The 18,549-nt window shown below is 41.9% G+C and overlaps 1 protein-coding gene across 1 annotated transcript in view; it reads right to left on the reverse strand.

Moving 5' to 3' along the window:
- Nucleotides 1-18,549, reverse strand: part of GABRA2 (gamma-aminobutyric acid type A receptor subunit alpha2) — a 165,290-nt gene that overhangs the window by 69,287 nt on the left and 77,454 nt on the right. The window contains exon 6 of the mRNA XM_088450552.1: nucleotides 17,466-17,548. Coding sequence (XP_088306678.1) covers nucleotides 17,466-17,548 — 83 coding nt within the window. The remainder of the gene's footprint in view (nucleotides 1-17,465; nucleotides 17,549-18,549) is intronic.

Here is an 18,549-nt window from a genome sequence, read left to right on the forward strand (position 1 = left end):
GCAACAAGACTTGGACATGGTCTGAATTTGGGGGTTTAAAAAGGTGCAATCAAGGATAAATCCTTGAGAGCAGACTTGTGGGACAGAAGAGATGACAATGTTGTCAATGGATAGTGAAAAGAAGAGAGGGGATGGGACTTGAGTGTGGGAAGATGATGAGCTCAGTCTTATGCATGTTGCGTTTAAGAAAGCGCTGAGATATCCAGGAAGAGATGGCAGAAAGACAGCTGGAAACATGTAAGAAGAGAAGGAGCTTATCTCCCACTCACCTGTGACATACTGTACAATAAGTATAATTGGAAGTAATTTAATTCTCTCACCACATTCTTCCTCCCTTTTTCTCTCCATCATCTATCTTTCATATAAGGCTGAGATTATGGGAGATTGTTTCCTATACAACTAGAATATATATGATTTTATTATTGTCTATTTGTAGCACATAGACAGTGCCTGAGTGTGAAGAACTGATAACTACTGTACATCAATAGTTTATACTCAGCTACAGCAAATCTAATGGCAAATGTTTCAAGTTCTTTCAATCTATGGGAACATTTTCATATTTATTTGTATGTATGTGTTATACGCAGCTCTTTTATGTAAAACAACTTCTATTTTAGGTTAAGTAGTCCTCTCATTAATTAGCAAATATATTTATGCTACAAAATTGTTTCAATATCTGTTCTACCTCTTGCTGTGAATCTTACTGCAGATGTGTTACACATGCTTCATGACTCAGTCAGCTTCTGTAGAGAGACACATAAATAGCAGGTTGGTAGTGAGTGGTGTGCTGAGTATTACATCACGGAATAATCATTAACCCACACTCACATTACACATATCCTATAATAATAATAATGCAGTGGTAAGGAGAGATTAATATAGAATTTAGGATCAAGTCATTTAAATCTAAGAGACAGATGGACCCTGTAAGTACAAAGAAGCAGTGGCAGGACATATCTGCTCATCAAGGGCAGTCGGTTCCTGCATAATGTAGAAGGTGGAGAGAGTCACAATATGGTCAGTTCAACATTAGCCTACAATCATGGGCATATCTATAATAGTTGTAGGGTGTGTGGTGCAGACGGGCCCCTGCATCCAAGGAGGGCAACAGCTCACATTCTGCACCCATAGTCTATATACTTACCTTTTCTCCAACGCCACTGTAACCATTTTCACGAAGATTTGCGTATACGCAGTAGAGCATTTACGGGGAAAATGGAGCAAACTCTGTATTATACTTATCTATATATACACCCATCAGCCTTAACATCAAAACCACCTGCCTAATATTGTGTAGGTGCCCCTCATGCCACCAAAACAGCTCTGATTCAAAGAAGCACGGACTCCACAAGACCTCTGAAGGTGTCCTGTGGTATCTGATACCAAGATGTTAGCAGCAGATCCTTTATATCCTCTAATTTGGGAGGTTGAGCCTCCGTGGCTCTGACTTGTTTTTCCAGCCATCCCACAGATATTTGATCAGATTAAGACGGGGGGAATTTGAAGTCAACATTTTGAACTCTTTGTCATGTTCTTCAAACCATTATCCTGCTGAAAGAGGCCACTGCCAGCAGGAAATACCTGTGCCATGTAGGGGTGTACTTGGTCTGCAACACTGTTTAGGTAGGTGGCACATGTCAAAGTAACATCCACATGAATGCCAGGGCCCAAGGTTTCCCAGCAGAACATTGCCCAAAGCATCACACTGCCTTTGCCGGCTTGCCTTCTTCCTATACTGCATCCTGGTAACAATTATTCCGCAGGTAAAAGAAGCACACACCTGGCCATCCACATTATGTAAATGAAAACAATGATTCATCAGACCAGGCCACCTTCTTCCAGTCAATGGTCCAGTTCTGTTGCTCATATGCCAATTATAGGTGCTTTCGGTGGTGGACTTGGGTCAGCATGGGCACTCTGACCATTCTGCAGCTACACAACCTAATACGCTGCAAGCTGCAATGCATTGTGTGTTCTGATGCCTTTCTATCATAGCAAACATTACATTTTTCCACAGTTTATTCTACAGTACCTGATTAGTCAGGCTAGCCTTTGCTCCCCACACGCATCAATGAGCCTTGGGCGCCCATAACCCTGTTGCCAGTTCACCATTTGGTTGTCCATTCTTGGACCACTTTCGATAAGTACTAACCACTGTATACAGGGAACACCCCACAAGACCTTCTGTTTTGGAGATGCTCTCACCCAGTCATCTAGCCATCACAATTTGGCCCTTGTCTAAGTCACTCAGATCCTTTACACCTGTCCAGTTTTCCTGCTTCCAACATATCAACCTCAAGAACTATTCACTTGTTGCCTAATAAATCCCACCTCTTGACAGGTGTCATTGTAATGAGATAATCAATGTTATTCACTTTACCTGTCAGTGATTTTAATGCTATGGCTAATCGGTGAAGTTAACTACAAAATAATGCTGTGATTGTTCAATGTGTAATTAATTAAATACAGTATGATAGAAGCTTGAAAAAAAATGAAGAACTATCAGTTGCAGTAGATTTATTTTAATTGGATGAAGGCCAGATAGGAAATTACAAAATTTAAAATAAAAACCCAGGAATAAATCATGAATACATTAGTCGAACTCATTACTGATTTTTAATGGAGAGTAAGGTCATTCTGTATTCTAGCAAGAAAGCTTTAGAACAGTCACAATGGTATGCTTCTTGGTTACATTGGAAATCATAATTCTATATAATAATTGTAGGTCTGTCCCTTCTCACTAATGCGTGCGCAGTGGAAGCCAGGGATCCCGGCGGTCAGAATTCCGAAGCTGGCATCTCGACAGGTTTAGGATACCGACACCTGGCGGTCAGTATCCTAACCCGCCCCCTTCTCCCTACCGCTAACCCTCCCTTCCCGCTGCCAAACCTAACCTCCCCCACAATTACCTACACCTGACCCCCCCCCGCACCCTAATCCCCATAATTGTCCCACTATGTTGGTGTGATTGTCTCAATTTGTAGACCAGAAAATGGGTGTGGATTTGTGATAATGGACCTGATTCAGAGATAAACATAATGCCGATGTTTATGCAGTTTGATCGATTATCGGTGATCTACGCATGCATATGAGTCGCAGTGCGCATGCATCAAGTTTAATAATTGTTCTCGCTTGCAGTGAGGCTTTATTCGTAAAGTGATTGACAGTCGTGGACTGTGGGCAGCAACAGGGAGGTGGCGACTCAAACGCTGGTGTTTTCGGGGCGTGTCTCATACGCAGTGAAAATTGCTATGGTGTGTCATTTCCCATGGCCATTCTGCAACCGAGCTGCGTCTTTGTATGCAGTCACTTGGTTTTCTGCAGCCGCTGTTAGGCATCTCAATACAAATCCCGGTGGCTGCAACATTTGGATATTTTCGCAAAAACACTGCGTACAAAATCGCAGCTGCAGTGGCATTACTGTATATATCTCTGAATTAGGCCTATGTAGTTTGGGTCTATATTGCAGAAACAATCTATTTGCCCCTCAATAAAATGCAAAGTGAAAGATAAGTGGTGATACTGCATACAGTTTCATGACAAAGCAGCCCCCGTATATTACTATGCTGTAGTGAACAGCTAGCATTCCTGCTAGGCTGTTTCAGCGGGGCGCTGTGCCCTGCCCTATTTCGAAAGCGCAGAAAGCACCCTGCTCTCTGGCACGGTGCCCCGCTGAACAGACTGCGGGTTCTGTCCCCTCCCGCAGGCCGCAGTGTCCCGTGGTTGGGGAAACTGGCAGTGCAGCTTGGGAGCTGCATGGCATGTCCGCAAGTGTCGGGCGCGCCCCCAAGAGTGACGAAAAAGGGACGTATCATAAAGACACGCCCCTTTTCATTGGACACGCCCCCTTTTCGGATGCGCGCAGAAGTACCCTTTCTATAGGCCCGGCACCCTGCCTGGTGTAGGACCTAGAGTGAACACTAAACAGAGATACTCTCTATCACGTCTCTGTAGCAAATATCGTGTACAGTTCATATCGTGCACAGTATACAGTAACTCCAAGCAGTCTCAAACAATCCTAATTTCAATCTACTCCCATATGAGTTTGAGGCCTAGTTAGAAAGGAAAGGAAAAAAAAAGATAAAAGTGGGCAGGATATTTTTTTTTTCAATATGCTGGACAGTCTAAATAAATTAGTTTTTGTTAAGAGGGTGTCAAAAACAGCATATTTTCTACTCTGACAGCTGCAGGAAAATAGCTGATGAAATAAAATGATAGCTATTCCTAAAATGTAATTTTATTTATACTGCTGCTGCCTCATGAGTGAGTTCGCAGCTGCTGAGAAATGGCTAGGATACCTGCGCGACAATTCAATCAGCGGGGTTTACCCCGTGCATTAATACCCAGAAGTGGCATTTTCCTCGCAGCTCCAGGAGCTGCAAAGAAAAATCTGCAAGAAGAGGCCCTCTCTGGGGTTTAACACACGGGGACAACCCATTGATCCCGCAGTTTACACGGAATCAAATGTTTAGTGCGCGTTAACGCCCGGTTTACAGCGCGGGCAAAAGGTTAATTGAATAGCTTATTCCCACGAGGCGTGATCAATTAGCTATGGGGCAAGTCCCATGGCTAATTGAATTCCCCCCTATGTAGATTTTTTTTGCCAGCATAAAGCATTCTAGGAAGTTTTAAAGAGCTCCCTTCTTTAGCTGTTATTCTGCTGAGTAAACAGCTTTCATGTGACACCAAAATCTCTCAGTGTACACTTGGACAACGCTACAGAAACAACTAAACAAAAGAGCAGAAGGTGCCAGAAAGTAAAGAGAACAAAGGAAACAACACCTTGGAGCAAAAGAAAGGAGAAGGTACGGGCTAAGGCAGAAGACATGTACGAAAGACGGTAAAAAAAATTAGGAATCAGTTGTTACATGGGGATGGGGAGAGGATTTGTGTTTCATGTGTTTAGTGGGCACTAAAAAAAGGGTGATCCTATATAGGTATATCTTGGGGGGGCTTCTTTACCCTAACCATATCTGTATTGGGGTGGCTAGCAAGATCCAATCTTATTAGCAGAATGCAAATGAGTCAAATTGATTTTATGGACCCCCCCATTCTACTAAAAGTAATCAGCCCATCAATGAGTATCCCAGGAGAAGACTACTATGATTTGAAAACCTACATATTGTGTGTTCTCCAAAACCATAGTAGCCAGCCCATATTGGCTTACGCAGGGCTGCTTAGTAATGATCAGAAGCTTTTGAGGGCCATCTGATCATATCATGTTGCCAACTTTTAATGATTAACTTACCAAAAACAGCATCACGGTGGTGTAATTAGTTATAGGAGGAACAATTGTTTAATGTTTTTTCTCTCTCCACCATTTTTAAAAGCAGGTACTTACCACCTCTTGTAGGTGCTTGCTAGCAATATGCAGAGTGATTCACCCTTTATTTTTTCTCAATTAAAAATGATCATTCAAAGTTCTCAGCACTTTGGGGTTTGATCTTTGTTATTATGTGACACCCAATTTCCCATGTTTCCACAAATCTTATCAGACAACTGGCTTATGCACTTTCCAGAAGCTCAAGTCAGTATTATAGCCAAAATAAAGTCCAGTGTGACAGCGTTGCTATAAATTCCCACTGTGTCATGGACATATCTGGGCTTGAACAAAGGTAACATCATGCCAACATCATAATAGTGGGCCTGATTCAGCTTGGATTGCAGTTGCTAACTTGTGTGCAATTCTGTAGGCAGATCTTAGGCGAAATATGCAAATGCTGCATTCGCAATGCCATCGCATGGCTAACATACACACGCCCTCTGCCTACGCTCACATTCATGACACCGCCCAAACCAGGCCAAACATTGGACACATCAAAGGACTTCGAACCCACATCCAACACTGCGGCAGGTCAGACCTTACTCACAAATAGCTAACTTTCCAGGTCACGTGGAAAGCTCAGGGTAATTTATGCACGTCCATGTAACGGCATTCAAATGCACAGGCATGCCTGTGTTTCCCCGACCACCCCCCGTCACCAACCCCAAATGCTCTCTGCCTGTCAATCAATGCCCTGTTTGGAGTCCGTGGTGTCCGTGCAGCACGAAACAATCGACCGATTGCGTACACATTAGCAACTGGTATCCAAGCTGAATCAGGCCCAGTGAGGCTGAAGCGCAATGCATAACTTTCAGCAGCATTGGATTGGACAGGAGGAGTAATAGTCTATTACTCTTAATAAGCTGTCAGAATCGGATGCTCATTCATCAATCTTCAGGCCTGCTTAAACTACTTCTTAAAATTCACTCACTGCCATGTAATTGCTTGTGCTCCCGGCCTCTGAAAGTAGTAATCCTTTTGAACCTGATTTCCTGGTTTCTGACTCAGTTCAACCGTATCTTCTGATTCTGATGTAATCCTGTTCAATGTCATGTTGCTGATTTTCATTGTCTTTTTGCCACTTGTACTGATCCTGGCAGGAGCGTTTTAAAAGAGGAGGGGGCCCATGTGCAGCCTCCGTTTGGTCCCTCTCCTCTCTCTCAGTGCACTGAGCACTGTAGATTCTGGCTTCGTGCTAGAATCTACTGTGCATGCACGAGTCTCTGAGAAAATGGCACCCGCACCTATTTTCCTGGGGGATATCTTTTCTGCGCATGCGCAGATCACTGGGAAAAATGGCCGCCGTGGAGCAGCACATCGGAATCTGCGGAGAGATAAGTATATTATTAACTATGTGTGCAGGGTGTGCGGTGTGGGTCCATGGTGCACCGCACACCTTGCACCCATTATAGAGACGCTTATGGATCCTGGCTAGCTTACTAGTTCTGATCCTGTATGTCTTGTACGATTCTTTACTTTCTGACAACAGGTCCCCAACCCATGAAGTTTCCACAGCTACCTTGCACTATACCTGCCAAACTTCTGAGTTTCCATTCCTGGGAGAAGCCCGGCGAGGAGAAGCAGGCAGGCGGTGTTGGGGGCCAACGGGTTGCGTCATTAAACCATTACTCTAATAGAATTGCGTCATTAGTCCCCGTCCCCTGCGCACGACCAGCCAATCCCCTGGAATATTCTCCCCATTCTGACCAATTTACTGGGAAGTGGGCAGAATGCGGGATAAGTGCCTACACATCCGGGAGTCAGGGGGTTACCCAAAAAATTGGGAGCCTCCCACAGCTCCCGGGAGGATTGGCAAGTATGCCTTGCACCCTCCTGTTTGCAGAACATGTACAGTATGTGGCAAACATGTTACCCATACTCTACATATATGAGGGAAAGCACACAATTGTGCTTATCACCTGTTACCAAAGCAACCCAGCTGGGGCATCTTCTGATATATCCTCATGTCACTCACACTTTAAACAAAAGACAACATTCAGGCTCTCACATCAGCTACACTGTCGTGGCCTGACACACAGTGAGTCTGCCACAGCACAGTAAGTGCACTACCACAACCCAAGAAGAGTGCTTCATCGGGAAACTCAATTAGTATAACAATTGTGCTTTGTATTTCCAATTCCCACGGCAAAGAAAATGTGCTTTAATCAAGGAATTCTCAAAGTACAGAAAGTGTGCTTCATTAAGGAATTCCTATAGTACAGTAAGTGAGCATCATGAAGGAATTCTTATAGTACAGTAAGTGTGCGTTCATTAATTAATTCTCAAAGTACAGTAAGTGTGCTTTCATTAAGGAATTCTCAAAGTACAGTAAATGTGCTTCATTAAAGAATTATTAAAGTACAGTAATTGTGCTTCATTAAGAAATTATTATAGTGCACTAAGTGTGCTTCATTGAGGAATCTCAAATTACAGAAAGTGTGCTTCATTAAGGAATTCTCAAAGTAAAGTGAGAATTCCTTAATGAAGCACACTTACTTTACTTTGAGAATTCCTTAATGAAGCACACTTTCTGTAATTTGAGATTCCTCAATGAAGCACACTTAATGCACTATAATAATTTCTTAATGAAGCACACTTACTGTACTTTAATAATTCTTTAATGAAGCACATTTACTGTACTTTGAGAATTCCTTAATGAAAGCACACTTTCTGTACTTTGAGAATTAATTAATGAACGCACACTTACTGCACTATAAGAATTCCTTAATGAAGCTCACTTTACTATAAGAATTCCTTAATAAAGAACACTTACTGTACTATAAGAATTCTTTATTGAAGCACACTTACTGTACTTTGAGTATTCCTTAATGAAGCACACTTAAAGTACAGTAAGTGTGCTTCATTAAAGAATTATCAAAGTGCAGTAAGTGTGCTTCAATAAAGAAGTCTTATAGTACAGTAAGTGGTCTTTATTAAGGAATTCTTATAGTAAAGTGAGCTTCATTCCGGAATTATTAAAGTACAGTAAGTGTGCTTCATTAAGAAATTCTCTAAGTACAGTAAGTGTGCTTCTTTAAGGAATTCTTATACTACAGTAAGTGTGTTTCACTAAGGAATTCTCAAAGTACAGTAAGTGTGCTTCATTAAGGAATTCTCAAAGTACAGTAAGTGTGTTTCATTACAGAATTCTCAAAGTACAGTAAGTGTGCTTCATTAAGGAATTCTCAAAGTACAGTAAGTGTGTTTCATTACAGAATTCTCAAAGTACAGTAAGTGTGCTTCATTAAGAAATTCTCTAAGTACAGTAAGTGTGCTTCTTTAAGGAATTCTTATACTACAGTAAGTGTGTTTCATTACAGAATTCTCTAAGTACAGTAAGTGTGCTTCATTAAGGAATTCTCAAAGTACAGTAAGTGTGCTTCATTAAGAAATTCTCTAAGTACAGTAAGTGTGCTTCTTTAAGGAATTCTTATACTACAGTAAGTGTGTTTCATTACAGAATTCTCAAAGTACAGTAAGTGTGCTTCATTAAGGAATTCTCAAAGTACAGTAAGTGTGTTTCATTACAGAATTCTCAAAGTACAGTAAGTGTGCTTCAATAAATAATTTTCATAGTACAGTAAGTGTTCTTTATTAAGGAATTCTTATAGTAAAGTGAGCTTCGTTGTAGAATTATTAAGTAGGTAAGTGTGCCTCATTAAGGAATTTTTATAGTACATTAAGTGTGCTTCATTAAGGAATTCTTATGTTACAGTAAATGTGCTTTATTAAGGAATTCTCAAAGTACAGTGAGTATGCTTCAGTAAGGATTTATTTTAGTGCAGAAAGTGTGCTTCATTAAGGATTTATTTTAGTGCAGAAAGTGTGCTTCATTAAGGATTTATTAAAGTACAGAAAGTGTGTTTCATTAAGGATTTATTAAAGTACAGTAAGTGTGCTTCATTAAGGAATTCTTATAGTAAAGTAAGTGGGTAAATTTAATAAGATTTGAGTTTGGTCGAGATTGCAACCTCACGTAAGTTTATGCATTTTTTTCACCTCGCAAATTTACTAAAGATCAACTCGGGTGAGTTTGGTAGAGATTTCTATCTTTTCACTGAAAAATTCGGGTCAGATTGCAAACTAGAATAAACTCACCATCGCCAAACTCGAAAGTACTTTCACTGAAAAAGATACAACTCGGAAATTTACTAACAAATGAGATTTCAGTCTCGGGTGTAATTATAGCAAACTCGCAGCTAAATTGAAGTTTCAAATAGACCACCTCCTGAGCTACGAGTTTGTCAGAAACATACACAGATCAGTATGATTTGTGTATATTTCTGTATGGAATCAGTATTGTAATGGTTAATGAAAAAAAAAAAACGTAGGGTCCCCCCCAAAAAGCATAACCAGTACCGGGCTACTCAGCCAGTCCCGGTTCCTGAAATTACAGGGAAAAAATGTGTAGGGTTCCATCGTAATTTAGGAACCAGCATCTGGCTGCAGGGCCAGTCCTGATTTTAAATATAAGGGAAAAAAATGCGTAGGGGTCCCCCTATATTTAAAACCAGCACCAGACCCATACTGACCGGGGTGTAATGCCACAGCCAGGGGACCCTATTACCGGGTCTCCCCAGCCAAAGCATTCACACCGCAAGCCGGTCAGCCCAAGCTGGGGATCTCAGGGGAGGTGGGGACCCGCCCTGAAGAGGCAACCATTTCCCGACACCCAGACTTAGGCTGAAGCCAAGGACTCTTCCCCGCACCCCTGGAGCGGTGGGTACGGGGGTAATAATGGTGTAAAATTAGAGAAACTATTCTATTTTATAGTGGAACTACAGGTGCCAGCATGCTTGCCCTTTGGCACTTGTGGAACTACAAGTGCAAGCAGGTGGCCGGCACCCGTAACCCTGCTGTAAAATAAATAGTTAAATAACCACAACACTCCTACACCATGTAAAGTACAACTTTATTTCATACCTCTACCTACCTCACTCACACATACTTACCTGTTTCCAGCTGATCTGTCTCCTTCTCCAGTAGAATTCCAATGGGGTACCTGGAAAAAAGATCCAATACTCACCTCCTTCCTGGCGCGGCTCTCCGCAGCATCCCCGTACTTGGCAACATAACAAAACGACTGAGCCGATCCATGCTGGAAATACAGATGACAGATGATCGCTGTCATCTGTATTTCCCATGGACCACTAGCCAATCAGTGTTCCACTTGTAGTTCCACAATTGCCAAAGGACAGGCATGCTGGCATTTGTAGTTCCACTATAAAATACAATAGTTTCTCTAATTTTATACCATTATTACCCCTGTACCCACCGTTCCAGAGGAGCGGGGAAGAGCCCTGGGCTTCAGCCTAAGCATGGGTGTCAGATGAGGGGGGACCCCTTCGTGGGAGGGCCCCCACCTCCCCTGAGATCCCCGGATTGGGCTGACTAACTTGGGGTGTGCTTCATTAAGGAATTCTCAAAGTACAGTAAGTGTGTTTCATTACAGAATTCTCAAAGTACAGTAAGTATGCTTCAATAAATAATTTTTATAGTACAGTAAGTGTTCTTTATTAAGGAATTCTTATAGCAAAGTAAGCTTCATTGTAGAATTATTAAGTAGGTCAGTGTGCTTCATTAAGGAATTCTTATGTTACAGTAAATGTGCTTTATTAAGGAATTCTCAAAGTACAGTGAGTATGCTTCATTAAGGATTTATTTTAGTACAGTAAGTGCGGTTCATTAAGGATTTATTAAAGTACAGTAAGTCTGCTTCATTAAGGAATTCTCAAAGTACAGTAAGTGTGCTTCATTAAGGAATTCTTATAGTTCAGTAAGTGTGATTCATTAAGGAATTCTTATAGTTCAGTAAGTGTGCTTCATTAAGGAATTCTCAAAGTACACAAAGTGTTCTTCTTTGAGAAATTCTCAAAGTACAGTAAGTGTTCTTCATTAAGGAATTATTTTAGTAAAGAAAGTGTGCTTCATTAAGGAATTCTTTTAGTACAGAAAGTGTGCTTCATTAAGGAATTCTTAAAGTACAGTAAGGGGGTAAATTTAATAAGATTTGAGTTTGGTCGAGATTGCAATCTCACGTGAGTTTATGCATTTTTTTCAACTCGCAAATTTACTAAAGATAAACTTGGGTGAGTTTGGTAGAGATTTCTATCTTTTCACTGAAAAACTCGGGTCAGATTGCAAACTAGAATAAACTCACCATCGGCCAAACTCGAAAGTACTTTCACTGAAAAAGATACAACTCGGAAATTTACTAACAAATGAGATTTCAATCTCGGGTGTAATTATAGCAAACTCGCAGCTAAATTGAAGTTTCAAATAGACCACCTCCTGAGCTGCGTGTTTGTCAGAAATATACACAGATCAGTATGATTTGTGTATATTTCTGTATGGAATCAGTATTGTAATGGTTCATTTAAAAAAAACGTAGGGTCCCCCCCAAAAAGCATAACCAACACCGGGCTACTCAGCCAGTTCCGGTTCCCGAAATTACAGGAAAAAAATGTGTAGGATTCCCTCGTAATTTAGGAACCAGCATCTGGCTGCAGGGCCAGTCCTGATTTTAAATATAAGGGAAAAAAATGCGTAGGGGTCCCCCTATATTTAAAACCAGCACCAGACCCATACTGACCGGGGTGTAATGCCACAGTCAGGGGACCCTATTACCGGGTCTCCCCAGCCAAAGCATTCACACCGCAAGCCGGTCAGCCCAAGCTGGGGATCTCAGGGGAGGTGGGGACCCACCCAAGAAGGGGCCCCCATTTCCCGACACCCAGGCTTAGGCTGAAGCCCAGGACTCTTCCCCGCACCCCTGGAGCGGTGGGTACGGGGGTAATAATTTTGTAAAATTAGAGAAACTATTGTATTTTACAGTGGAACTACAGGTGCCAGTATGCTTGCCCTTTGGCGCTTGTGGAACTACAAGTGCCAGCAGGTGGCCAGCACCCGTAACCCTGCTGTAAAATAAATAGTTAAATAACCACAACACTCCTACACCATGTAAAGTACAACTTTATTTCATACCTCTACCTACCTCACTCACACATACTTACCTGTTTCCAGCTGATCTGTCTCCTTCTCCAGTAGAATTCCAATGGGGTACCTGGAAAAAAGATCCAATACTCACCTCCTTCCTGGCGCGGCTCTCCGTAGCATCCCCGTACTTGGCAACATAACTGAGCCGATCCATGATGGAAATACAGATGACAGATTGCTGTCATCTGTATTTCCCATGGACCACTAGCCAATCAGCGTTCACTTGTAGTTCCACAATTGCCAAAGTACAGGCATGCTGGCATTTGTAGTTCCACTATAAAATACAATAGTTTCTCTAATTTTATACCATTATTACCCCTGTACCCACCATTCTAGAGGAGCGGGGAAGAGCCCTGGGCTTCAGCCTAAGCATGGGTGTCGGATGAGGGTGGACCCCTTCTTGGGGGGGTCTCCACCTCCCCTGAGATCCCCGGGTTGGGCTGACTGGCTTGGGGTGTGAATGCTTTGGCTGGGGAGACCTGGTGATAGGGTCTCCTGGCTGTGGCATTACACCCCGGTCAGTTTGGGTCTGGTGCTGGTTTTAAATATAGGGGAACCCCTACGCATTTTTCCCCCTTTATTTAAAACCAGGACTGGTCCTAAAATGTTAGGAAACGGGACTGGCTGAGCAGCCCTGGGCTAGTTATGCTTTTGGGGAGGACCCTACATCATGTATTTTAAGAAAAAAACTTGTTTTACAGGTAGACCACAGAAGCAGCCTTTACATATATCACTGATATGTGCAAGTTTGGCAGAGAGAAAACAATGCAATCTCGGGGGAGTAATCTCATCTAAACTTGCTACTCGGGGGAGATATCTCGATATGCTTCATCATCGGAAAACACACTCTCAGCTAAACTCACTTCTTAATAAATTTGTGAGTTTCAGGAGCCTCAAATCACCCATGTTTCAGAGAGTTAAATCGAGTTTAAAAAGGACAAAACTCTACCAAACTCGAATCTTAGTAAGTAAAAAGTGGATAAGTGGTTTTGAATGGGCTACCCCTTTTTTCTCTAAAAGTTGGTGGAAAAGGATATGTTAAAAGACCAAGAAACATATATGTAATTCAACAATTTATTAAGATGTAGACCAGCCCCCTCTGACCAGGGGAACAACAATACTTCAATCAGAAATAAACACTTAAAATTACCTTGAATAGGGAGATATAGCAGGTATATATGGTTAAACAGGCATATTTACCCTAGTAAAAGGGAATAAAAACAACTGAATCATTGAATAAAAGAACTTAGATTAATCACTGCAGAAGAATATGATAGGTTCATACCATATCTATAAACATGGGGCCCCTTGACCCTCCGGACCTAGGAACTCCAAATGATTTTTCAAGGGAATAAATGAGTGGGCCTCAATTCTTGGATACACACAGTCACAGCCTGCAACTCGTTTCGACCAAACATCAGGATCTTTGTCTGGGTCTTAGTAAATATGCCCCTAAGTGTGTGTCATTAAGGAATTCTTATAGTATAGTAAGTGTGCTTCATTAAGGAATTCTCAAAGTACAGATATTGAGCTTCATTAAGGAATTCTTATAGTACAGTAAGTGAGTTTTGACGGGTAATTTTCACAGTACGGAAAGTGTTCTTAATAGAATTCAAGTAACACCAGAAATGTGCATTCTCAGTAAATTACCATAATTCAGCAAGTGAGAACCCTTAAGGAATTTTCATTGTACTGAAAGAGTACATCATCAAGGAATCATCATTGTACCACAAGTATGCCTCATCAGGGAATCACTGCAGTAGAATAAGCACGCCCTCATCTGGGATTTTTCACAGCCAGGCAAGTGGGTGTACTTTGGGGACTTCCAACAGAACTGTGGGTGTGCTTTATCATGGAATTCCCACAGCATTACAACTGTGCTTCACCAGGGAACTACCACAGTACAGTATATGAGCTTTTCTATGAAACTGAAAAGTCACATCGAGTTGGTTTCATCAGGGAGGTCTCATAGTATAGTTAATGTTCTTTGCGAATGTCTTGGAGCACAGCAATTGTGCATCATTAGGGAAGCTTCAGAGTACAACAAATGAGCTTTATCATTTCAATTACTACAGTATAATATTCTCCATGCTCCTTATTTATATAATTGTCAGTTTACTCTTATACTACATAATATATGTAATATACTGTACATATAACATATGGTTCACTACAGACAGCTTTACAAAACTGTTAAAAAAAATCCACATTCTATATTTTGATTTATAGGTAAATATGAATATTCAGTGCTAATACTACAAATAAAGGTTATACTAAACACTATGGGGTCATTAGGTGGAAACGGTGGCAACGTCACCTCATGTCACCCCCAATTCCCCCCCGGAAATGCAAAGTTTTGTACACAGCCCTATGCTATTCCAGAGCTATCATCAGCGCAGAATGTGTGTGCACTTTTTCATGGAGCAATCCAACTCATTCCAAGGTGGATCAACCCCTAAAGCTGAGGCCTCCTGTACGTACAGTCACTTACCAAGTATTAGGGACATGGTGGGCGAAATGTGTAATTGTACAATCTTACTTAGGGGTCTATTCATCATCACTTAAATTCTACAAAAGCAGTTGAAAATGCACATTGTAATTCATCAAGAAGGTAAAGTAGGAGATGTCACAGATATCTCCTGCTTTCCTTTCTCTCCAGGAATGGCTCACTGTCCCCATACACTAGTATGGGAAAAGAATTCATCTAGCTCCGAAAAATACAATATTTTCTATGCTTGACTGCGGGTGCATGACCTGTCTCACTGTTCCGAAAGGAGCATTAAAGCCGCTTACAGAGACAGCTGATTTTCAGATCAGCTGTCTCTGTGCCAGAGCAATGGTGAATTGCTCCGGCGCTCGCTGCAAGTTAATATGTTAATTATCTGGGTCCCCTATAATTAACATAATGAATAGACCGCTAAGACTACTATTGAAGACTGCCCCAGTGGCAACATTAACATATCGCAGGTTAAACGCTATAATGCTTACCAAGCAGAAATTATATACCTGCTGAGAAAGATACTAAGCATGACAAAATGCGTCCAGAGATTGAGGTGTCTAACAGGGGCCGTGGGGAATCTTCAGGATTAGATGACTTTATACGTTTATACACTGAATACAGAACGGGGGACTATATACCAACCAAGAGAACTTGTTATATGCATAAAATCTTCATGATTCCGGTACGAGTTCAACCAAACATTATGTACATCTTGTTATGTCTCTACTTTCTTCATTTACAAATGTGAGTGAAATAATTTAAGTTTTTCACAATTTTGAATCAAATTACTGGAAATAATGCACTTGTTTGTTCTTTTTTTGCCCTCCTATTTTTCTGTACATGTACATTCTGGAGAAGAGATATAGAAAGTAAAAGGTAATCCAAAATAACATATTCAAGGCAAATTTATCTTCTACCATAATGCAAGAGTATATACATCAGCTAGTGTGTGGTGGGTTTATTATTTATTCTGGAGATGGCTAAAAAGAAACACTGATCTCTGAAGCTTTAATTACAAAACGCATGGACTATCCTTTGATTTGTTGTTAATTTGATCATATCACACTATTGTATTTTGCCTTTAATTCTGTCTTTTTTTAATATTTTGCTCATTGTATCACATTGTGAGACAAAGGTTGCAGAGCTGAGTGGGGATTACCTTCTGGTGTTTCCTAATTGATTTAGAAGTGTGGAATGTAGTCCTAGTACAAGGATTCAATTTGATTAATTTTGTCAGAAGCTAATTATATTCATTAAAAGTCGGTTTTTGGATTGTGGGAGGAAACCAGAGTATCTGGTGGGAATTGAGCTCAAGACCTCAGGGCTGCGAGGCAGTAATGCTAATCATTGCTTCATGATTTGCGTACTGCCATTTTTATCATTTTGGTATTCACAGTGAAGCCATGCCCCTAGTTGTATTCCTGCCGCCTCTGACCCAATAACGTGAAGTTGCAAACTTGTGTATGAAACCAACTCTAAATAGTTGGCAAAAACCTTTCAGATACATTTTGTGATTTCGTATGCGTCTAATGCTGATACTCTCTGGCTGACATATCGACCGTTCAATTGAACTCAATTGGGGGTGCGTCGGCCAGTGTGTACAGACAATATGTCTGTGAACAACGTCGCTCATAGACATATTGCGTCGGCTGTGCATCACAGCCGATGGCAGATATATCTGCGGATATATCTGCACATCATGCCGTCTGTACGTGCAGTCAGCCAACTGCCCGTACACTTGCTGCAGAGACGCGGCCCCCTACCAGCAGGACCCGAGGCCAGAGGATGGTTGTTCAGGTTGTATGAACAACCATTATCTCAGATATATCGTTTTGGTGTGTACCCTACATAACACTGAAAGGTCAGTATCTTTTGTATATATTATACTTATAAATCACATATATGACTTATGCAAATTATTATAGAGGTATGGATTAGGGGCCCGATTCAGAGCCGCTCGCAAGCGCTGTGCGCTCGCAAGCTGCTCGATGTTAATGCCCTGCGCATGCACCGCGTTCGGCGTGCGCATGCGCGAGCCCCGCTGAGCGACTGAAGTTCAGTCGCTACGGGGCTCGCAACAAGAAGGGACGGCTGTCGATATTGATTGACAGCTCGCCCCGTTTTGTGGGCGGGTGGCCAGACAAACGCAGGCATTCCCTTAGGAACGCCTGGCGTTTGTTGGGAGGGGTTACTGACATCGCTAGTGGACTTCCTGTTCTATTAGAGCAGGAAGTCCACTCGGGCTTGCGGCCACTAGACCCTACCCCAGGGTCTCGTCGCAAGCCCGATGGTCGCGATTATCGCGACGGTCTCCTGGCCGCTCGCACAAGCTGTGGGTGCTCTCCCACAGCTTTGCGAGCGGCCGGAGAAAAAAATAAAATAAATAACCCCATATTCAGAGCGAGCGACCGCCCGCCGCGAGCGGCTCTGAATGAGGTCCTAGGTGCCAAATAAATAAAATCCACAAAATATTATGGTGAAATTAAAAACTAGGGATCTTTTGTTATTAATAAATGAGTCTACATTATGTAATAGCGAGAATATAATTGTGTGCAACAATAATAATAAATATAATAATGACACAAAACAAGATAGTACATTCTAATTAACAAATGACCTTCAAACAATGCCTAGCAAAATACTTACAGCTGCCAAATTTTAATGGACAGGCATGAGCATCCATAGGAAAATCTTCCAAATGCATAGGACATTCAGCCTGGACTGTAAGCCTGAGGAGGAAATAAAAAAACAAAACAATTATTTTCTAAAGATTAATACAAAAGGAAAATCTGTTCCACAATGCAGCACAACTTATGGTGGCAGAGATAAAATTGCTCTCTTCTGCTAATAACATCATTAACATTTAAATCTGCTCTTTTATTTCATCTGGTCCTTCAGAAGACATTTATAACATCAAAACAATGCAAATAAACATATTTGCATAATTTCCATATTTTATAGAAATTCACAAAAACTATCAGCAGTTGTCGTATTAATGCAATGATAGTTAGACACTGAGCTTATTGTGCCCAAATTAAATGGAATGTTTGTTCAACTCGGATAAAAATAATGTTTTATCTAAAACTACCTGAATTGTACTTCACAACAATTGTTCCTTATCAAAGCTCATTCTGATTTGTTTAATAGTCGAAACAGATTTTTCATGCAGCCAATACACTTAGTAAACTGTAAAATCTGAAATTCTAAGCAGCAGTTATGTACAGGGCCGTTGAGAGCCTGGTCGGGCCCGGGTAATGAAGGGGGTGTGGCCTAATCGCGGGAGGCGTGGCCACGCCCCCTTGAAGAAAAAAAAACAATCATCACTTTTTCAGCGCCGTGGAGGGGGGCGTTGTAAGCCCTCCAGCCTGGTGCTAAGCAGGGGGGGGCGCAATCAATATGATCGCTCCCCCCCACAGCCATAGGAGACTGCTCCGGCTGCTGCGGCAGCCGCGAGCAGTCTCACACAGCAGCCCAGCACAAGCTGTGTGCTGATCTGCTGTGAGGGAGGGGGGGGGGCGACGCCGGACCCAGGCCCCGCCGGGCCCCTCTAGCTAGCCCGAGCAAACTGTACCCGCTCCCCCCCCTCTCGGCGCCCATGGTTATGTACTGTAGTATAATTGTAGACTTCGTCTGGGGATTATACAGATTTAGATTTATTCAAGGCTGGTCCCCTTCTACCATAGTACCATAGTTTGGTAAGAGCCATTCTATAACATGGGGGTCGGGAACC

The sequence above is a fragment of the Taudactylus pleione genome, unplaced genomic scaffold (assembly GCF_031769625.1).
Source record: "Taudactylus pleione unplaced genomic scaffold, aTauple2 ptg000519l, whole genome shotgun sequence".
Taxonomy (NCBI): domain Eukaryota; kingdom Metazoa; phylum Chordata; class Amphibia; order Anura; family Myobatrachidae; genus Taudactylus; species Taudactylus pleione.